General features: G+C 35.5%; 1 protein-coding gene across 1 annotated transcript in view; it reads right to left on the reverse strand.

Moving 5' to 3' along the window:
• LOC107193408 (leishmanolysin-like peptidase) overlaps nucleotides 1–20,098 on the reverse strand; it is a 233,690-nt gene extending 213,592 nt beyond the window's left edge. The window contains exon 1 of the mRNA XM_015582849.1: nucleotides 19,930–20,098. Coding sequence (XP_015438335.1) covers nucleotides 19,930–20,073 — 144 coding nt within the window. The 5' untranslated portion in view covers nucleotides 20,074–20,098. The remainder of the gene's footprint in view (nucleotides 1–19,929) is intronic.
• Between the last annotated feature and the right edge of the window lie 1,528 nt (nucleotides 20,099–21,626).

The following is a 21,626-nucleotide window of genomic DNA, read 5'->3' on the forward strand; positions in this document are numbered from 1 at the left end:
ACACCCTTCTTGTTAATATATAACAAACAGAAGGTAGGCCAGCTTGACCCTCTACAATTATATTTTTCTGCCTTTTAATACGTCGAAACAATGTTACCTAGCATAGTTTAACTGAATTTGCGGCCTCTGTGAGAAACACTTTTTGGTTTGTAACCTATTCTGCAGGTAATTTATATAATTCTGCAGAAGTCATCCCACGGCCTGTCTTCCTTTTACGAATAGTTTTGACATTCTGGAAGGTACATTAATTCTTTAATTCTTAAAATAACGTATCCGGAAAACCAAAGGACATAAAAGAAAGTCGAAAGTGTAAATTGTAACAAAAGTAACAACTTTTTACTTTGGCACGTATTAGCGCCAACTCTCATAAACACGTTACTGTATGCAAACCTAACTTATTCTCATGAAAAATGTTATGTTTATCTGAAAATTTGTTAATAATTCAATGTAATACAAAAACTTCCAAAGGGTTTTACAGAATTGAAACAAACAGATACATAATTGAAAGAGATAATGCAAACTTACTTTTCGTGTATTATTTCAATAAGGTGATTGTATTAGGAAAACCGCTTACTGTGTGTTGGCGACAACTGAGGTAGAGGACAGATGGAATTTGTGTATAAAGATGGGAACAGAGGATTGTTGGTCGATTAGCATTTGTTTTGTAACAGTTGCTACATATGCCCAATGTTACGTTTGTCCCGAGTCTCCATTACCATGGTTTAATGGGGCCCACAGGTTGGTGTAGTATATTTTTGGTTTGCCCCGCGGGTAACACGATTCATAGGGTCACAGCCGCGATGACCCTCGCGTCGCCCGCGGGGCAACCGGGCCAAAGAGGTGGTACTGTGGGTACCACCCCCTTTCGCGGTCGGCCAACGAGAGGACAGCGTCGAGAGGTGACCCCTTGGCGCTGTAGGTAGGAGGTGGAGGGACGGCAGGTGCAGCTGTTCAGGGGGGGGGGCGTAGCGATTGCACAGAGAAGAGCCCTCTGGGCCAATGGGCAGGGCTGGTCGCGGTTATACCGAGTGATCCCATTACCAGCCCCCTGCCCGAGGGTCACCGGGGGATTTTTAGCGTGGTGAAATCCCGCATTGGCCGTCACCGCCCCCAGCGGAGGCGGTGCACCATTTCTTTTTTTTCACAGTCTTTTTTTCTTCACGTTTTCAGGGACACTTTAATTTTTTAAAATAGAGCCCTATATCTAATTTTTTGCGTCTATTTTTTAACGCACAAACGACAATAGTTCCATTTATAAAATTAAAGGTAAGTGTTGTTGATCTGTCAAAACCAAGGTATTAAAAAAGGAATAGTCTGAATCAGTCCAGTAGTAACTGAAATAATTCAAGTGATTAAATTACGTTTTCCACCCTGTATACAATAATATCTCCACTATTCAAACGGAAGTAACTAGGTTACAGGAAGATGAATAGTATTCCAGAAGTAGACCAACGGGCCTTTCGACATTTACACGCACGTTCCAAATTCTGCGTTGAAAGGATGTGTGTCGAGAATTGATAAAATTTCGTAACTGAAATATACAAGTTTTTATTATGCTAGTCAGGGACCTATTCGCACACAACGTGTATTTTCGTCGGCTCAATTCGAATAAACGTCATTGAAATATCTCATCACACTTAAATACATCCGCATATACATATACATAATCTCATCCTTCTATCATGGAAATAAATTCATTTCACAGGAATACAAAATATGTTTTAGAGACAAGCACTTATTTAAAATTCCAGTATATCTTATTACATAACCCATCCTTTCGTAAAACGACGCTAGGACAACGGACTTACATTTTTATTTAACTTTTTGCAAGAAGAAGAAAAAATTTAATTAAGCGTCCAGAGGAACGACCAGGAAAAAGGAGGTGAAGTCGAGCCTGCAAGACCGTGTGGTGCGTACAAGTAACCTTTTGTTCCGTTAGTGCACACGGGTCGCTGAATATCACTTCAACCCTCGATTTTCCAACCTGGAGGGTTTGATCATGGCCCGCCTACAAACAAGATCTGATTAGACGAGCGGACGAGTCTCTCGCAGAACCAACCGATCGATTCGAATTCAGAATTTCGAATTCACAACGGTTCCTGTCCTCCGGTTGTACCTACGTAACCCAAATACTGCTATATCCAGCTTCCTACATAGTGCATCACAAACTATCCGCCTAGATTTCCAAAGTCAGTCCCATGTTGCGAGCTGACAAACGGGGATGGATACAAGGAACCCGTCTTCGGTTCGCATCACTCCCTGAGTATCTATTAGCATATCTCCAAGTCTCTTTGGAAACGTACGTACGGATGTGCGTAATAATGTCTTGTCTAAATCAAGTATGAATTTACGCATTGAATGCGCAATAATATTTATCAGTAATTTATGAGGTGTGTCGAATGCGTACCCAGTCATCTGTATCGTACCTTATTAATTCCTTTCATATCATATTACATTGGGTGATAACATTAGTCGAACCACCTGTATAAATTGAGGTTTTCATGATTTGAACTGTGTTGTTCACAATTGCATAAGCTAAGTTTAATAACACTGTTCAACAAATTTGAACTTTATTCCGTTTTTGCAATTGTCAATACGCGTATCTGATAGATCCTTATGAACTAAATACGAATCTGCAAACCGTTTCTATCCAGCACGTCCAGTTTTTGAAAGAATCAAATTTGAAAAAAATTGCAAATTTTCAACTTTGGAGCTGTGTTGTGCTTTTCAATAATAGTTATTAAGTTTACTTTTCCACGAATTGATTCTCTGGACTCTTGCGAACAAAATGATATACATTTTTATTAGATTATAGACATCTAAATATGTTTAAATAATGTTCAAAGTGAAAAGCACACCGAAAATGCACCACTTTTTGCTGATATTCTTTAATTTATTTCAAAAACTAAAGGTCTAGGAGAAAATCTAACCATAGGGTGCGATAGAGCAGACCTTTCTGCTCAGGAAAGTGTCAAGGAAAGTTACAAAATCTGTTTTGTTTTAAATAGGGAAACGAAATGGTTCAGCAAAACACGCGGCGCCGACAGTGGTGTGTAATCAAATGCGTCTTACAATTAGTATTCATTAAACTAAGTACTTATACATGAAATAAAAAAATTGCAAAAATAATTTTATTGTATTTTGTTTTAAGTTTTCTCTTAGTACGAAAGTGACATCTGCAAAAAAGGTATCTTCATGGCGCAGGTGATTTCTCAGCTCAGACTCATCTGAAACAAAAAAATCAAGAAGATTTTTAATTAGTATAAGTGTTACTATCGCAGGAACCACAATAAATACTTTATCTTAGATACAATAAAATGGTGCTAGTCTAATAAGAAGATTAAAGAAAAGCACGTTTCTCGGTGATTATGGTATGTAAAAAGTATGATAAATTAAAGACATAAACATGACTGTGGTTCCTACGGTAGTGACACTCATACTATTTAAGAATCTTGAATGTTTTATTTCAGATAAGTCTGAGCTGAGAAATCACTTGCGCCATGGAGATACCTTTTTTTAGATGTCTTTTTCATACTTGATGCAAACTGAAAGCAAAGTAGAATAAAATTATTTTTGCAAATTATTTATATTATTTATAAGTAGTTGAATAAATACCAACAAGGTGCATTTGATTACGTATTGCATTTACTGAGGAAAAAATTCCTAAAGACAGCTCAACTTTTCCAGTCGTCGAAGTAGACTGACCCCTTAAAAGTCAATGCCGCTACGGGAAATAAAACACGCAAAGGAAGACGTTTCACATCCGATCCGATTTTACAAAGAAAAACAAACTGACGGAATAGTAAGAACGCACGATCCCTCGTATATCTAGTTATCGAATTTCTCATTTCTTTAACCCACTTCGCTCCGTTTCTATCTGTCGTGTTTCGGGTCTTCCGGCGAAGCAAGCTTAGCGTACGAAATTCGATTTGGGTAAGAAGCGGCAAACTCGAAGCGCTTTACTGGAAAGTTTCGCTGGCAACTTATCGAGTTGTAAAATCAAATAGCAGGATGCGTCTTCCTATCTAGTCTCCCATAGCGGTTATTGGATATTGGCTCCATGATCGCGATCGATAAGATACCCTAGTCTTGCACGCCGAACAAGAGATTTCATCGAAACGAAGACGGTTCTAGTACTACTTAATGCTTACCGTAAATATCTTTTGAAATCCTATCACGAGAACAGACTGCAAGAATAAGATCCGACTCGGCTTTCGTTACGCCAAAGCAGTGTATATACCACTTTTATGGCCTTTTATTTACCTCACTAACCGTCAACTCACTAAAGCGCGACAATACTTTTCATCCGACATGTATCTCAACAAAAATGCTATCATACAGGGGATGCTTTTTATTGTCTAAATCCATCTAGGTGTTCCAAACTGGAATTTGATCGATGAAATTTAACTTTATGATGACAACAACTATGGCGCCGCCACCACTACGTCCCCACATTCGCCACCAGAGAGCTAGCAAGCCGACCTCTTTCTCGCAACTACTCGAAGCCTTCCTGATTAGTATATACAGGGTGTAACAAAAATGTTGTCCGACCCGGAAACGGGGCACTCGGGGGGTGAATTGGAACAACTTTTTCCTTAGCAACAATGTAATCCGAGGCTTCATTACCGAGATATTAACGAAAAATCTCGACCAATCAGAACGCGAGTTTGCCAGCCGAGTTCCCGCGTTAGCGGTGGCTACGCGCTGCGACTGGTAGGCAGCGTTACCGCGGGAACTCAGCTGGCAAACTCGCGTTCTGATTGGTCGAGATTTTTCGTTAATATCTCGGTAACGAAGCCTCAAATTACATTGTTGCTAAGGAAAAAGTTGTTCCAATTCACCCCCCGAATGCCCCATTTCCGGATCAGACAACATTTTTGTTACACCCTATATACTTCTTCAATAGACCATCGAACATCCCCGCGTCTAAGGCAGGGTCTGCTAGGTAAGCCTTACTGATGAGTCCATTTTTGGTGAATGCTGCAAGTTTCCGTCGCAATATAGATCTGCATGAATATAATAGCAACTCTACAATGGCAAATTAGGTTGTTTCAATCTTAAAAGGTAGACGACGTGGAATAAAACCGGTTGTTTTCCAAATTATATGCTGTACAAAATTTTGTTAAATACACCAAAAAGGAAGGAACAGTTCCGAGTTGACGGCATACGGGCCTGAAGGAAGTTCGAGTACCATAAAAGTCTCACATTACGGGTTTTACGCCCAAACCTAGTGCCTAGTTGTAAAATCAGTCAGGGGTCACGCTCCACTAAAGCAGTATAACCGAGTATACCATCTTTATTAGAAGATTTACCATGCCAATCTCTTTTAACAATGATGTAAAGTCGACAGGCACGATATTGTGTCCTCGTAAAATCATTAAGTTTTAAAACTGCCCCCGTTTCGGTAGCGGAAACTGTAATTCGGACGCTTAAGCCTCTTCAGGACCGTGCAATGTTAATTCGAAAGGGTTTATCTGCAGTTTAATCTTTACGAATATAGTAATTACTATTGAGTAGGAGCCGGCAAAGGTTAAAAACTTGCCAAAAGCGTACAGCCCTTGGTGTGGTTACATGAATAGGCGACCTTAATAAACGCTTAATTTTACGAGGACAATAATATCGTGCCCGTCGACTTTACCAACATGACGGATGCCCAGCACATTACGCACAACAATCACTTCAGGTACAACAAAGACTATTCCCTAAGTGGTGGATTGGATGTGGAGCAGAGATGGGCAAATTTTTATTTAAATAAAAATGTCGAATAACGAATAAAGGATAAAAAAATTATTCGTCATGCGTCGAAGAAAGATAACCAGATTTATTCGAGCCTCAAATAACGAATAAAAATATAGTTTCTTTTATTTAATTTGTTATTTAAATAATGCCCATCTCTGATGTGGAGGACAAATTTTCTGGCTGTTACGTCGATGGGACTTGACGCTACTTGATCACTTTCTTTGGGGACATTTAAAAAACGAAGTTTATTGCGAGCTACCACCAACGCCTAAAAATATGAGAAATCGTATTATCAGAGCATGTAATGCTATAACTAAAGAAACACTTCAACGCGTGTTATTTGCACTGATTAATCAGCCACACACTGGTCAGACATTTGAAGAAGTCAAAACTATGGATACTTTTATAATAATGCTTACCAGATTTGTGTCTTATGAATTAAAAATGTAATCACGTTCCATTGGTATTTCGGAATACAGTTGTTCTTACCTAAAACAGAAACCGAAGTAACAATTATTAAAGTGAAAATTAATAATGTAGAGTGTTAAGTAACGTAATAATATACTGTTACTACTGATAAAGACGCGAAATAAACGTATTTCGTACAATTAGTATAATTCATGTAGACTTGTCTCAGTGCATGTATTGCAAAGACAAGTTATAGCAATTCTACGTTTTTGGACGATGATATAAATAAATATTCAATTTTAATTCTGTACGTATAATTTACAATTAACTAGTTATGCTTGGCGTACACCTGAATTCTATACGTTTATCAAACATTCACGATTTTAAATAATTTAAAAGTAAGGAAGGATTCATGTCAAGGAAACCTGTTTACAGAAGAATACTGTAACTTCAAGATCAGCGTTATATTACGCAAGGAACAGGTCAAAGCAACTAAACAGGTAATTTAGTAGCCACTGGCATGATTCACCAAGTAACCACGTTACTAACACGTAATATGTACGATGTTTGCATTTTTAAGTGACGAATTTTCCTGAAGATACGTCAAAGTTCAGTAATGTACCTTTTCCAAATGAAAGGATCTGATACGGAAGTTGAAATGATTCTTGATAAAGGAAAGTACTGGAAAGGAATATGTGAACTATAATATTTAAGCCAGGTCTACACTATCCAAATTGTTCGAACAAAAGTTGCATGGTCTCCAGGGGGACATATAGTGCTGTAATCTGTATTTTGTTATATTGCATTTTTTATCGAGATTTGAAGGTCACCTTCAGTTTCATAAATAGAATGCCCAATATTTTGTCCCGAATTCGGTTAAAGCACTAAATTCTGCGTAAAAAAGTATTATACCAAAGAGGGCTTAAAATTAATAATTACTGAGATATTCTCAAACGAATAATCTTCTATTAGGAAATATTTCATAATGCTCAGCAGTCATTGTGAGAACGTAACTTTGTTTACGACAGCAAGCCATGTTCGTAAATACGTTTTTTTGTTACATGTTAGACGTCATCAATACGAGATGTAGCTGAGTTTAGCTGCTTAGTAGCTCAGTAAACGTAAAAGTAAAATGTTCAGTAACAGAGAAAATTGCAACGTCATAATTGTTTATGGTGCGTCTGATGAAAATGCTGCGAGAGTTAAGATATTATACCAAACTATGTAAGTATCCTGATCGAAATCGGCCATCATATTTTACCTTTGTAAGGCTTAGCAATATGCATTATTGGGCAACAGAGTCCACATTAGATTCGTAAAATTGACCACCAACACCGGTGAAAAGTGAATGTTTGGTGCGGCATAATTGGTCATCAAATCATTGGACCGTACTTCATTGGAGGATCATCAACAGATCAAACATACTCCACATTTTTGTCCGAAACTCTATCAGGCCTATTAGAAAATGTACTGTGTCTAATACGTCAAATAATGTGGTATCAACAGGGCGGTTGTCCAGCACATTAGACTCGGCAATTGCGGCAAACATTAGGTAAATAGAATATTTCCTAATCGTTGAATCGGACGTTGCAGTAACATTGCTTGGCTAGTTAACATTCTTTGAACTTTACGGATGCATTGGTGGATGACATATAACCTGTTATTTAACATATTTATTTTTCTTCTTCAACAAGTTTTATTATAACTTTGCTATATAACAATGGTTTCTTATGTAGTATGAACTCGGTTTAGAGATTTTAAACAGAAAATGGCTATTGCTTTTGTATACATCTAATATTTCGTGAAAAATTATTTGTAATAAATTTAAGTTTAACCTGTTATTTCTCGACCGCTACCGACTATATGGACACAACTAAAGATGAATAATGTAGCTGCTTGCTCACAATAAACATAAATACGATGTAACACGCGTTACCACGGATAATAGAATACAATCGAAATGTATCTGAAAAGGGATGTAAAAACCTCTAGATACATAAATAAAAAGACTAAAAGTTATCATGAGATACAGTTCAATGTAAATGATGAGTTAACTCGTCTGTCCCAGTTAAGACCTTAATATTCGACAAGTGTTTACATCAAATAGCAGCATTATTTTCTTATTATAAAGAAGACTATTGGCTACATGTTACGAAAATGTAATCTCAAACCCGAAACGAATCAGAAGAAGAGAAAATAACTGATAAAACCTTTTGCAAGAAAGACGCGACAGAAAATCAGATCAGAAATGTGTGCCCAATTATTTTCATTAGCGTTGAATTTGTAACACAGAAAATCAGAACACATTGCCTGTCGAAATTATTATAATTGCTTTACCTGAAATATGTAATTTGTTAACATCGTGATGTTTATGGAATTCGAACGTTCAAATTACTATTATAAATGTATGCGAAATGCGTTGAATAAGGATTTGTTTCTTGCAGGGATTGATGATACGTGTCAGTGAAATCTTCGAAATCGGGCAGTCCGAATCGTCGTCGGAATAATGAATAGTTTAATTTAAGTCCTCGCACTCGGAGACACGATTACGCGCAAATATTTGCGAAAAGCAGTGCGATTAGTCTGCAATAGCGACGGGCAGCGTTGATTCTGATTTTGATTGCGATCCGGATCGATCATAGGTTACAGTCGAATTAACGGGAAGCCGCACCAGCGGCGTAAGGATTACCATTATTTTCGTCCTGTGCAAATCCAGAAGATCCGCTCTATCGTACAAATATTCGCTTTACACGTAACCGTCGAATCAGTTGTTCATAAATATTGATACGTTAAAACTTCGAATCAAATGAGGCGTTCCGTGTTTTAATTTTTCTCCTCCCTACACCTATCCGTGCACTCGGGAGTATTCGCGAATCATAGAATGCCGACATCGATATCGCAACAATTTCCATTTAATTGGATCATATCTACCTTTTCGAATCGATTGACTATAGCGAAAATAATTAAAAGACCATTAACCGCTCGAACAGTTTTATACCACAGGTCAGAGCTACCTGACACTTTTTATCGTACATGCTGATGCTGGAAACTAACTATGCTAGCTTACATACGTACAAAACAGATTAGGTCAGTCAGAAATTTGCAAAAAATCGATTTTTCACTTTCTACATTTTCTTTAAGTACAACGTCTCAAGACTATTCTGTGCAAGTTTCAAGGTAATCCAATTAAAAATGACAGAGTTACAGGCGTTAAAAAATGAACATTTTATATAAGTGTAAGCTTGATATAAAACTTTAAACGCGTTTTTCTCGAAACTACGTTTTCAAATCGGTGATCAATATTTCTCGAAAACTACTGTGTCGATTTACATGAAACCTTTTGCATCTTATTTCAAATCAGAAACACTTGTCCTTGAACGAAGGATTTTTTTTTTGTTCTATACTTTTTTTTAATTGACCAAAAACGAGTGATTTTTAGGTGAAAATCGCACTTTTTCAGGAAAATGTCCGCCATTTCGTTCCTAATCAATATTTCGAAAAACCCCACGTTCAAGGACAAGATTGGTTCTTCCATTACATAAATCTTACCGAATTTTTAATTTCAGATGAACCGTTACGATGTTACAGTGATCACGGCAGACCACTTTTTGTGAAGAGACACCCGGGAGATCGCTCGCCATTTATTTACTAATAATTTATTTACTAATCCCTAAACTGACTTGAGGTACCTGAAAATAATAATTGCATTCTCTCAAAATCACCTCTACATACATAATTATCACATAAAAATTGTTATGGTCGATTAGAATTAACAAGAATAAGAATCTCGTAAAAAAAGTATCTACTTTTGATTTTTACATAGCGCTACAATATATTTTTTAAGAATACGTTGTATTACATGATACATAATAGCAAGCCCGCGTATCGAGTATTAAGTTCTAATAAATAGGAATATTTCTGATGAATTCAGGTGAATGAAAGTAACGATGGTCATAACATTTCACGTTCAAAAATATAAAGTTATCGTCTTCGTTGGAAAGCAATATTGCATTCATCTATGCACGCTGTCCCAATTAGTGCAGTGACAGTACCAGAAATCTTTGTGATCCTCTGCTCTGAATTCCATTCAGTCGGCTTTGAGTTTACTATGACTGCCATTGTCTAGTCAAACAATCCCTAGTGATTAATTCAGGATATTTTCAGTGAAAAATATGATAGACCTCCGAACACGCAGACAAGATGTCCAATAAGAGCAGTATGCCAATCATAACTGTTGAAATTCGTAACAGGAAGTAAAATAATTATTATGAAATTATCTTAAATAGAAAAATAACGATACTTAAGACTGTGTATTATTGCAAAATTTGTTGTTGTTGTCTCAATACACTTGCTTTTCATATCCAATTTATATAAATTTCGAAGTCCTAACAACTTTACAGAGTGGTCTGGGTTAGGTCAAATAGGACACCTTAATAACTTCTGTTGAATCGATGTTATAACAATGTATGTTAAGGAAAAATGAATGATTATAAGGGGTAAGTACGACATAGGAGAAAAGATTTTTTACGGTCATTTTCTTCGATGTTATGAATACCAATACTATTTCTCTCAATTGAATTATATATTTTTTTCGATGTAACAATAGTTAGGTAGAAGACGAATACAATGATGTAAGATACATTCGTATTTATTTCTCTAATTATCGAAATATTGTAACTTACGTTCTGGATATTATTTGGATACGGTCCGTTGTTTATAACAAAAGTTTGATCTTAGTTTCAACTAATAACAGCAATACAAGAAAAGATATTAAGGTGGCTTATTTCTATTGGGACTAATCACCCTGTATATCGCTATCAATTCAAAAAGCTTGTCGAAGGAAAACAACTAATAATCACGATTGGACAGCGATCTATAGTCGAAAGCAATAAAGTAAATAGGCAAATAAAGTGCTATCCATCAGTAAGAATATTTAATTATTCATATGTACCATTTATCTTTATAAACATGTTTTTAACGTACTACAGAGATTTTTCTATAAAAAATTAGACAAAACATGACAATATCAATGACTTTAAAGTAGTATCAATTTTTCATTATTTGTATTTGTGTGATCAATTTACCCTAAAAATTATGCCGATATGTTACGATGTACGCTGCATGTTGTAAATACAGAATGAATTTACCTGTTCCAATCCGTCGTGCTGTGGTTAAAGCCACGTTTTCAGTAGCACCACATGTGAATAAAAAGTAAAAACTACCACCAAAAAAGCTTTCTGTCGACAGAGAGATAAAGTGTGTTTGAACAAAAGCATCCTGATATAAGCCACATGAAAGTGGGAAATTATAGTCTATTTTTCACGATCGATAGTACATCCCAGATGGATCGTTCTTTATTAACGAAACGAAGGTTTGCGGTTGGTGTACCAGCAGAAAACCGTGGAAAAGTTTCGAATATGCATACCTATGTAATTCATGCAATCCCTAGGGGCGCAGAAGTTGGACGGATAAAAACCGAGCGTGAAAAGAAAGAAAAGACGAATGACGAGAGTGAGTGGAAGAAAAAAGGAGGAAAAAATGTATTGCACCACTAAGTAGTCGACAATCCATTTTCCTTCGTCTACCGAAGAGCCAAAACATTCAGGGATTTAAAAAAAAGCTATCTTGACTAACGATACGTTAATCAGTCCATTTTACGATTCGGTGTAACAGAAATGACAAAGCATACTCCAACTAAGAATGAAATATTCTAACGAACAGATCGAAACATATTCAAATTAACAGCCTTCATTGTTAAGATTTGTGGTTTTATACGAAAGCATAACTTATATTTAACCCTTTCACATCTATGGTCGAGACACCTCGTGAAAAAATGTTTAGCCATTCTATCGTTTAGACAAGATATCTCAGGACTCCGTGATGTTCATTTAACGCTTTGTACGAAATATCTCGCGATAGGATGTCGTTCAAGCTTTGAACTACATAGATGTCTCGCGTGTCTTTTTATTGGGACATCCCTTCCAAAGAGTCGGAGTAAAAATCAGTTCGCACGATATCTCCTTCGTGGATATGAAGTTGATATGATGTTATACTTTGAGTAAATTTTTTTGTAATATTTCTTTTACATGAAACACTTCAAAACATGGTGTTACACATAATGGTTTGAAGCTACAAAATAACTTATTTCTTTATTAGATTGCTGTTTTCTTTTTAAATATAACGCAAGATTTTGTTGAAAGGGCTTTTCCTTTTGTGGAAGATATTTTACAGGAAAGAAAGTCTGAAACGAAGTGGTAATTTTCTATGAAACCTCTTTCCATGATAGCAAAAATTTTCTTCCGGTATGAAATATGTCTCCAATAAACCAGAACTGATGTCTGCTCTTATTCGAAGGAAAGTTTTCATCTCGTCTAAAGCGTTCGGTGAGCGATATTCAATTGTAAATATTGAAAAACGGAGTTGCAAGATATCTCGTCCAAGGAATAGAATGGGTAAATATTTGTTCGCAAGATATCCTGTCCGCGGATGCGAAGGTGTTAATAAATACTGGCAGGGCTCGACAAATCTGGTCGCCTGGTCGCCAGCAGCGATTAGATTTTTTCACCTGGCAACTAAAAACTACAGCCTTTTTAAGTTCGATTATATCTTTTTGAGGCGGGCAAGTTTAGTCGACGAGAAAGATATCGTGAAGTCGTAAAACCATTAAGTTGTAAAGATACCCCTCTTTTAGTAGCCCAAAGCATCATTTGAGACGCTCAAGCCTCTTTAGAACTTAGGTTCTTCTTGTGCAGTATATTTCAACAAATTTTGTGTACCACAGCATTTGGAAAAAAGATTGTTGAAGTACATAATTGGTAAATCTCGAATACATTCTAAAATAATTTTATTAATTATAAATATGTAACTTGCATCAGCCATGGAAAAAGTCTGCATTCTAGTCCTTAATACTTACAGTTCCATTTTTACCAATACACTAATTGCTATTGGGTAGATAGCGACAGAATCTAAATACCGTGCAGGTTTAATCAAATATTGTAAGCAGAAGTTTGAAATATTATTTCATAAATGACATTTGCAGTCTGAATTTCAAACAGCTTCTAGGTATGCTGGGGCCCTTCACGCCGACACTGGTCTCCGCGTGCCTGTAGGGCGTGTACAGTCCTTGCTGCGGTTACATGAATAGGCGACCCTACTAAACACTTAAGGGTATATTCCGGTCAAAATTTTGTGAAAAATCGAATTTTTTTATTGTGCATTTTCATCGTATAATATCTCAAGAATGCTATTTCAGCGTTTCAGTAGAAAATTCGCAGCAGTACCGTCCTGCAAGCATGTAAATGACCCTAACGTTAATATAGTCTACACTGTATGTTTATCCAGAAAGACTGATATTATGTGCAAGATTATTAAAAAATATGTACTACGAATTCGAAGTTTCTAATCTGTTTACCAATGAGACTCATAGTTGCCAAAAGTAAAATTATACTATTTCACAATCGCTATAAATGGTCAAATAACACCACTGATTAAATCATAACATCAAAAGAAAATCTCCATGAATATATAAATAAAAATTTTAGGAAATCGCCTTCTGTGGCCAGTTTATCTCTAGAGCACAAGCAAACTATTTGGTCATCCTATAAGTAATTCAGTTCTTTTGGTATGTATTCGAATGAGAGTAAACCACTTTTTGTCCGTAATTAGTAATTAACATATTTTCAATTTATGCGCCGATTCGTCAATAATTAAGGACGAATCTTTCTCAGTAGTGACCCGTAAAATGTCTTCGGATAGTTCATAAACGACACGAGAATCCTCATTAAGTCAAAGTTTCTGGTCGAAGTGTCTGGAACTAGCGCTGATTTAGTCTAACAATTTCATCATACACCTGGTATATCTGTTCGCAGCTGCAGTCGTGTGAATTCTTTTGTTACACTCGTATAACGTAACATATCAACTCGTATACTACTTCACCACGTCCATTTGAAATGTATATAACAACCAGACTCTATAGTCTATTATTTTATAGAAACTCGAATCAAATAAGAAATTCTTTAATCTATTAAAGGTTCTATTAGGTTCTAACTGAAATAAAAATACCATGAAGCTTCATTAAACTTTTTGCTATACTGAATTTTAGGCACGTGATTTTGTTATAAGTGTTCAATATTCTGCAGTCTAATGATAACTGAATCATTTGGACTACACCCATGAATCTTTATCACAATCTCAACGTGTCTGTTTAATACTACATATTTGCACCAAGCAGATAAGTGACGATCACGTTGAACTATATTGTTTTAACATCAAGTCTACGAAAAGCCACATAACTTCTGAGACAACCTAATATTGTAAACATTTTTAAACAGAATCTCTGCAAGTGATTTCAGTACAATGGGACTCCTCCACATTTTTCACTTACAATGATGCAAGACAATACGAACCTTCGGTGAAAGGCGAGGATCTATCCAGAGGCATGACCTTCTCTATTATACGACTTGAATTCCCCGGGCTTCTTCTTGCGGGGATACTCACAGAGTTTAGTGTATGTACTTATTAATAAGAAACAGTGCAGTGACATAAGAACGAATGGAAAATGTGTTTCAGATAATACGACACAAGAAAAGAATATAATACCTTGAACATGTTTTGTGAAAGTAGAATTGATCTTTTGTATTTTACACCGATTTTTATACTGATATCAGTAACAATCTGTTTAACTGTGACGAATTTCTACAAAAGAAACGTTGCCTAGTGCTCGTAAATACATTATAATTTAAACGGGAAGAATTGACTTCTAAAACTATGTTGCTTAAGTATTCTTTATATCACTCGATGGAGTAATCTTCTATAGCATGTTGACTGCCCTGGTGGTCACCGGAAGCCGGCACCATTAAATTACACGAATAAACGTTGAATTTCTAAAGAGAAACATTTAATATTTTCTAAATATCATTAGTAGTACAATAATAGGGAAAGTAATGAATGTTCAAGTCAACGCGTAAACACTCGTACGGTTAATAATGTTGCGCCAATTATAATAATCGAACACACGACGCACGCCAAATTAATATTGTGCAACTGGTCAGAAACTTGAAGTGGTGAGAACTCGAAAACTAGACTACGAAATATTATTTACTTCATATTAATTGTATTGATTCTCAGGATGAACTGAATTTTTGAGAAGACGGTAGCGCCTTGAGAATTCCCATTTTTCCCTGGTTGGAAAATGTCTCCGTCAAAGGCATTTCCTAAATTATAAATTAAGATTGGTTCAGCCCTGAAGCAGGAGGAAGAATTCTAGAATTTTTCAAGTTGGCATGATGGCGGAAATTTCTCCCTCAAAGCGAAGCGTATGCGAAAAGCTAATTAATCACATGGTCCAAATTTTTCTTAACCACGCCACGTTTATGAGTGCCTCAACAGTACGGTTTTATGGCCGTATCGTTCCGCGGGTCAGCGGTATAAACAGCCGCGTACAGAACAGATTCTAGACTCCAAATGCTGAAAACATTTAGTTGACGCTATATTACACAACTATACTAGCATATAGTTTGACGCTGAAAGGTATTCAAAATGTGTAGAAGATGTGTAAAAATCTATAAACGATACAACTTGAAAGAAGCGGATATAGAGGGTGTCCCCAAAATCGTAATACAACCGGCCGAGTGGTGATTCTATTAGAAAAAATAAGTCGAAAGAAAGAATAAATACTTCGTTTGAGGTTCTGTTTTCAAGAAAATGGAATTCGAAAATTAATCTAAAATGCGTGTATTTGTCATGGAAGTAAGCAGAAACAGACTGCAATGATCAGACGTGCTCGCCAAGTCCTATTCAATTGCACGCGTATCCAGCAGTTTTTTCAAGTGAATTATCTCGAAAACGAAGCCGTAAATTAAAAAATGTTATTCTTCTTTTTCGACTTGTTTTTGTTAATAACCTGAGTAAAACAATTAAGAAAATGTTCGAGCCAAAGACTAACGGATTTAAAGGTACATATGTAACCGTTGCTCTTGGTTCCACAGCAGAATACTAACCACTGCTATTAAGCAACAAATTGTACGACAAAATAAATAACAAAGACTTACACAAATGTAGGTATAATATCTTATAATGGTACTGTTCTACCAGTAAAAACAGTGGCATTCAACGGGTTAAATATCTTGTATACATGTCTTGAAGATTGTCTTCACATGTTCGAATAAATCCTACACCTCGATATTTCTATTTTGAATACTTCAAACATAGCAAACAATTCGCTTCAAAATTTTCTACTCATGTTCTCAGTTTTAGTAATAACAATGTAAAGCTGCAATCAAGAAACACATTGGTCGGAGAAACCGGCTGCAAAATGTAAGAGATTACTTAAAGTAGATCCTATAAGAGCTATACGTACCGCTATTTTATCCCCATAGTCATATTATCATATTAAGTAACTTAATTTCCGTGTTCCAGATACGATATAACCTACATATATCATAATATTACGTACCTACTCCGGATTTTAGAACTAAAGCCGTTGAATGATAATACCGTGGTAAACGTTCATGATCTTTTTGAAAATCACAAATGTAGTGTAAGTACCAATGTGAATCACCTAAAATAGTTTTATTTTATGGGAATCAAATTCTATGTTATAAAAATTGGAAAACAAACTTTAAAACGATTTAAAAAAATTGCAATTGAAAACAAATTAATGTTCACGATCTATCTATATTTTGAATACTTAATTGAATTAGTAAGTACGAATAAGAGCATCGGTATAACAAATTGAGAAATGTATGTCTATGTAGTATGAAATCATATTTGGTGTGTTAATAAGTCACCCAATATTTCTTGACGAAATCAGTACTCGTTTCTATGGAAATCAAAGATCTATACTGTTTCACTTGTATTCATAATGATTTACAAGTTCCATGGTCCATTAATTATTAATTTAATAATTGCTTAAAGTGACTCCTCCACCAAATGGGAATACCTTAATGAAGATTCTAGATAGTTTTATAATGATAAGTGAAGTATGAAAAATAAGATTTATTACCTCGATATTATTTTACGGTCATACGTAATTCGAACAATTTGTTCGTTTTGCGAGTGCAGGAAGACGACCGATGCATTAACGAAGCCAACGAAATGAGAAGTTCGTCGTACAACTTTGTTCTTACCTCAAGCCAGCCAGAGAAACGACCTATCTCTAACTAGTTCGTTTCAACAAATTATGTTTTTTCAAGAAGAAAATAGGAAAGTTTGAAAACTGATGATTTGAAAACTTCACCCGTATCTATTCACCACTTTATACTATGCGATAAATGGCGCACATACCATTCAAAACAAAATTTCAAAGACTAGTCTTTTCTAAAGTTACCAGTTAATCGTACAAAAATATATACTTTAATACAATTTAATTTAACAATTACGTATGTAACAAGTTAACAATTCTATACATAACTATATAAGTCCACGAGTTATTACGATTAGAAAACTGTCCTGTAAAATAACTTAAAATAAACTAACTATTATGTAAGAAGGCATTTACGACCACATTTGTCAACACTAATTTAAACATTTATATACCTACGCTGATTAAGAAATAAAGTAAAGGCATAAACTGAAAAATATACACTTTAATTATATATCACATACACAATACAAATACAACATTAATAATTTAATATAATCAACTTAATAAAGTAAATATTAATTAATTGTCTTCAAACGAAAAGTATGAAAGGATGAGTAAAAATAAATACAAAATTTATAATTAGCTTAAATTCTATTATTCCGAAAATCATATAATACACAACGAGAATAACATAAAACATAATGTATATTTTACTATTAATTAAAAGAAGACATACATAAATTATTATTTAATAACAGATTCCGCGCTTGCATAATTTCGAAATTCGATGTTCAAATTGTTAATAACATCACTATCTGTATAATCGCAATCACAAAGCATTCAAACAGTAGCTAACTAAAAACTGCAGTACTCTTTGGTATAATAAAATGAACATATTAACGTTAATTTGATGGTACGTAAATAAAACTGTAAAAATAATCTTCAATTTTTGGTGAAAGTCGAAAAAATCTATTTAATAATGTATCTTATACTGAAATAGTATATTTCGCAAATTACAATGCATCTAAATAATACTTAATATACAACACGCTAAAACGTTAACCTTTATTTTCTTTTTCAGTTTGAAATTCTTGTTCTTGTATTTTAATAGTTCTTTTTGTTTTTTCCTCTAAAATAGAATATATGTTCGAGGCTAGTCCCCAAGGATACGATGAAACCACCACATCTCTTTTCGAGTACATAGAGCTCCTCCCCTAACTGCTATCTCTTCGTAACTACAGTAAATCGAATATCGAATAGGGACCTACTACAACACTCTCTCATTGTAGTCTACGGAATTGTAGAGTATTTCATTATCGATCATTACTAAAAGAAATAAACAGTACCAAACTAGTACAGGATGAAGTACAGATAATGAAACACTCCAATCGAAATTTATTAAATTACTTAATTAATGTAATCAGAATGCAAGTAAACTCATTCTTGCACAGCAAATTATATGTATATGTATATGTATAGATACGTATTTCAAACAACTGAACTAAATGAATGAGGTGGAAATAATTATGTTGATAATCACAATTAAAATACAAATACTATACAAAGCATACAAAATACGCTAAATGTAAAGATCTACCGTTAAATAACTTTTAATATGGAGTTTCAGATTTAAGAAATCCAATAACACTTTAAACTTTAGAATTTCAATCGCGTAGAAATTATCTTAAAAACTGAAGAATTTGTTGGAGCTGTTATAATCACTCAATTTTACCTCTTGACAGTTTCTCCCACCTCCAATCGTTTTAAAAACAATTCCGCCAACTGTTCGAGACACCCAATATTCTTACAATCAAAACAAAGTCGAAACAGTGAAAAGTCATATAACTAAAGACACAGTGACACGTGCCCGCTCCAAAAACACGTGGCTCGCCGGCGCATGAAAATAAGTTGACGCACATCATTCTGACCAGGATTAATGTCACCTCTCAAAATGTATGGACACTCACTGTATGGACTCTTAAATATCACTAATACATTTTCAAAAAAGGACAGTCATATCATCAACAGATAATATTAAATAAAAGAAAACTTAAAACACTCCGAACGTCAAAATAAAACACTACGAAATCACTAACCGAAGTCACTAACTTCTTCGCACTAAGAATCTGAGAAACGTCGATAGAATGACCCATAACATTGTTCCTTTCCGTCAAAGAACTGCTTCGCAGTCATCTAGTATGTAAGAAATAGTTGTACCGTATAACAAGTATGTCGACCGTGTCAACAATAATATAATGATTAATAGCGCAATAATATAGACGTAGAGCATTTAAACGACCAATGAATAGAAGAGAGTGGCAGCTCATTGGTTCAGAGCAAAGTGGGACGCACGCGAGACTCAGGTGTGCAAGAGAGACAGCGCTAGCACGTGACACGTGAAACGCACGCTTCGCTAAAGTCACGCGATTTCTTCCCTACGGGAACGAAACAGTAGGTATTCAGTACAGCGGAGATGATACTGGCTTTTAAAATCACAGAAAGAATAGTATTAAGGAATAATTGCAAATATCTTTGGGCAAGGACACTAGTGGAAGGGAAACGATACTGGGGAGCAAGAGTCGGGTCGGTACGACGGTGTGCGTCTACCAAGCGAGCATAGGCAGACAACAAAAGTGAAAAAAGTAAGCGCGAAGGAACGAGAAAGAGGGAACGAGTCGACCTTTTCGTGTAACGCTTACCTCGTGTGCCCGGGGATGTTGGTGACTGCAATGTCGATGCTCGAACATTCCACACACAAAATCCACACTACACACCACAACTATAATCACGAGCGGCAATATAACGGTGCCGCATTGCATCTTCAACCGCACTAGAACCGCCATCACGGACGACACTCGCGCTTGCAAGGCATGACACATACTGAGCGCGCCCGCCGACACTGCGCATTTATATACACGTCGCGGCATCCAGCGCCACACCACTCACGTTCGATATCTCGAGCACGGCAAGCGGCAGACGCTCTCTACTGTCACCCCGGTAACTCCTTCGAGAGTAACCTGCAAAGAAATCGAACTCATATTACGATAAATACAATAAAAATCACATTTTCTCTACTGCTTTGTAATAACAAGTTACTAATTCATTGGTTGTTTTGATTAACGGACAATCGAATATTGCATAATTTATTATCATACTAATTTGATTTGCAGTTTAATTTTTGTGGGAACCTCTAGTACACGTATGAGAACAAAAATTAGTTTTGTTTTATATTAAAATTGTAATACACTTCCGCTCGTAAGTACTAGGACATTTATCGAATACGCAATAAATGTTACAACCTAGATAGCACGTGACACCTTGAAGACACCTATTTTACGTCTAACGCGCCTTTAAGCCGTCTTTAAGGCGTCATTGGGCGTCATATGCTATCTGGGAAGATATTACAAAATTGATAAAAGTCTGGAATAAATATTGTTTAAGGGATATTAATGCTCGATGGACAACGCTTACGCTACTAAGAAAATTTCATGTTTCATAAAAATGATATTGTTTAGGCCACTTTTATTACATCATATGTGATCATATATGATGTAATAAAAGTGGCCTAAACAATATCATTTTTACGAAACATGACATTTTCCTCATACAGACGCAGTATTGTAAATTTATGAGCTGCAGCGTATACATTGGCTATGTATTCGTAATATGAATTTCGTATCTAAACCCAGATAGCACCGTACATCCAAAGGACGTCTGTTCTGTAGAATTTAAATTTCGGATGTTCTAGAAACGTCCGTCCCGAAAGTCCTACGGATGTTCTCAAAACTTAAATTTCACATGTTTCTAGGATTGTCCGTTTCTGAAGTCTTACGAATGTTTGTAGGATTTCAATTTCGGATGGTTTCGTTTAGTAATTTTGGCTCAATGTCATTCCTTGCAAGGTGATGGAACTCGATGGGCAAGGTGTCATTCTTTAGAGAATCAATAGAGAAGTGTGACGACTCAAGTGGTTTTGTGCGGAAACCTCAGGGAATTTGAAAAAATATTTTTTCTTTCTTTAACTGTCTCTAATCGACAGAGAATCAGTACTTTCCTTTGAGTAGGTGGTTTTTTTAAACATGCTCTAACTAACACAGAATCAGTATTTAACTCACAATCAGTATTTTGCTTTGAAAATAAAAAAAAACAATGTACACACAGATCATAACCCCTAGACCTATATTTTCATTATAATTCCTTATAGGATATTTAACCTTTTATTTATTAACAGGAACTAACTTGATCTAATTTCTAGTAAGTGCGCAGATCGTAGGAATGTTAATCTTTTATTTAGTAAACACAAAACAACCTAACCTAACTTTCATCACCTTGCACATAATGAAATATAAACGTAATGTTAAACATTCGGAAAACGTTTCTTATACCTCTGTTGAGA

This window comes from Dufourea novaeangliae, unplaced genomic scaffold, assembly GCF_001272555.1.
Source record: "Dufourea novaeangliae isolate 0120121106 unplaced genomic scaffold, ASM127255v1 scaffold22, whole genome shotgun sequence".
Classification (NCBI taxonomy): Eukaryota; Metazoa; Arthropoda; class Insecta; order Hymenoptera; family Halictidae; genus Dufourea; species Dufourea novaeangliae.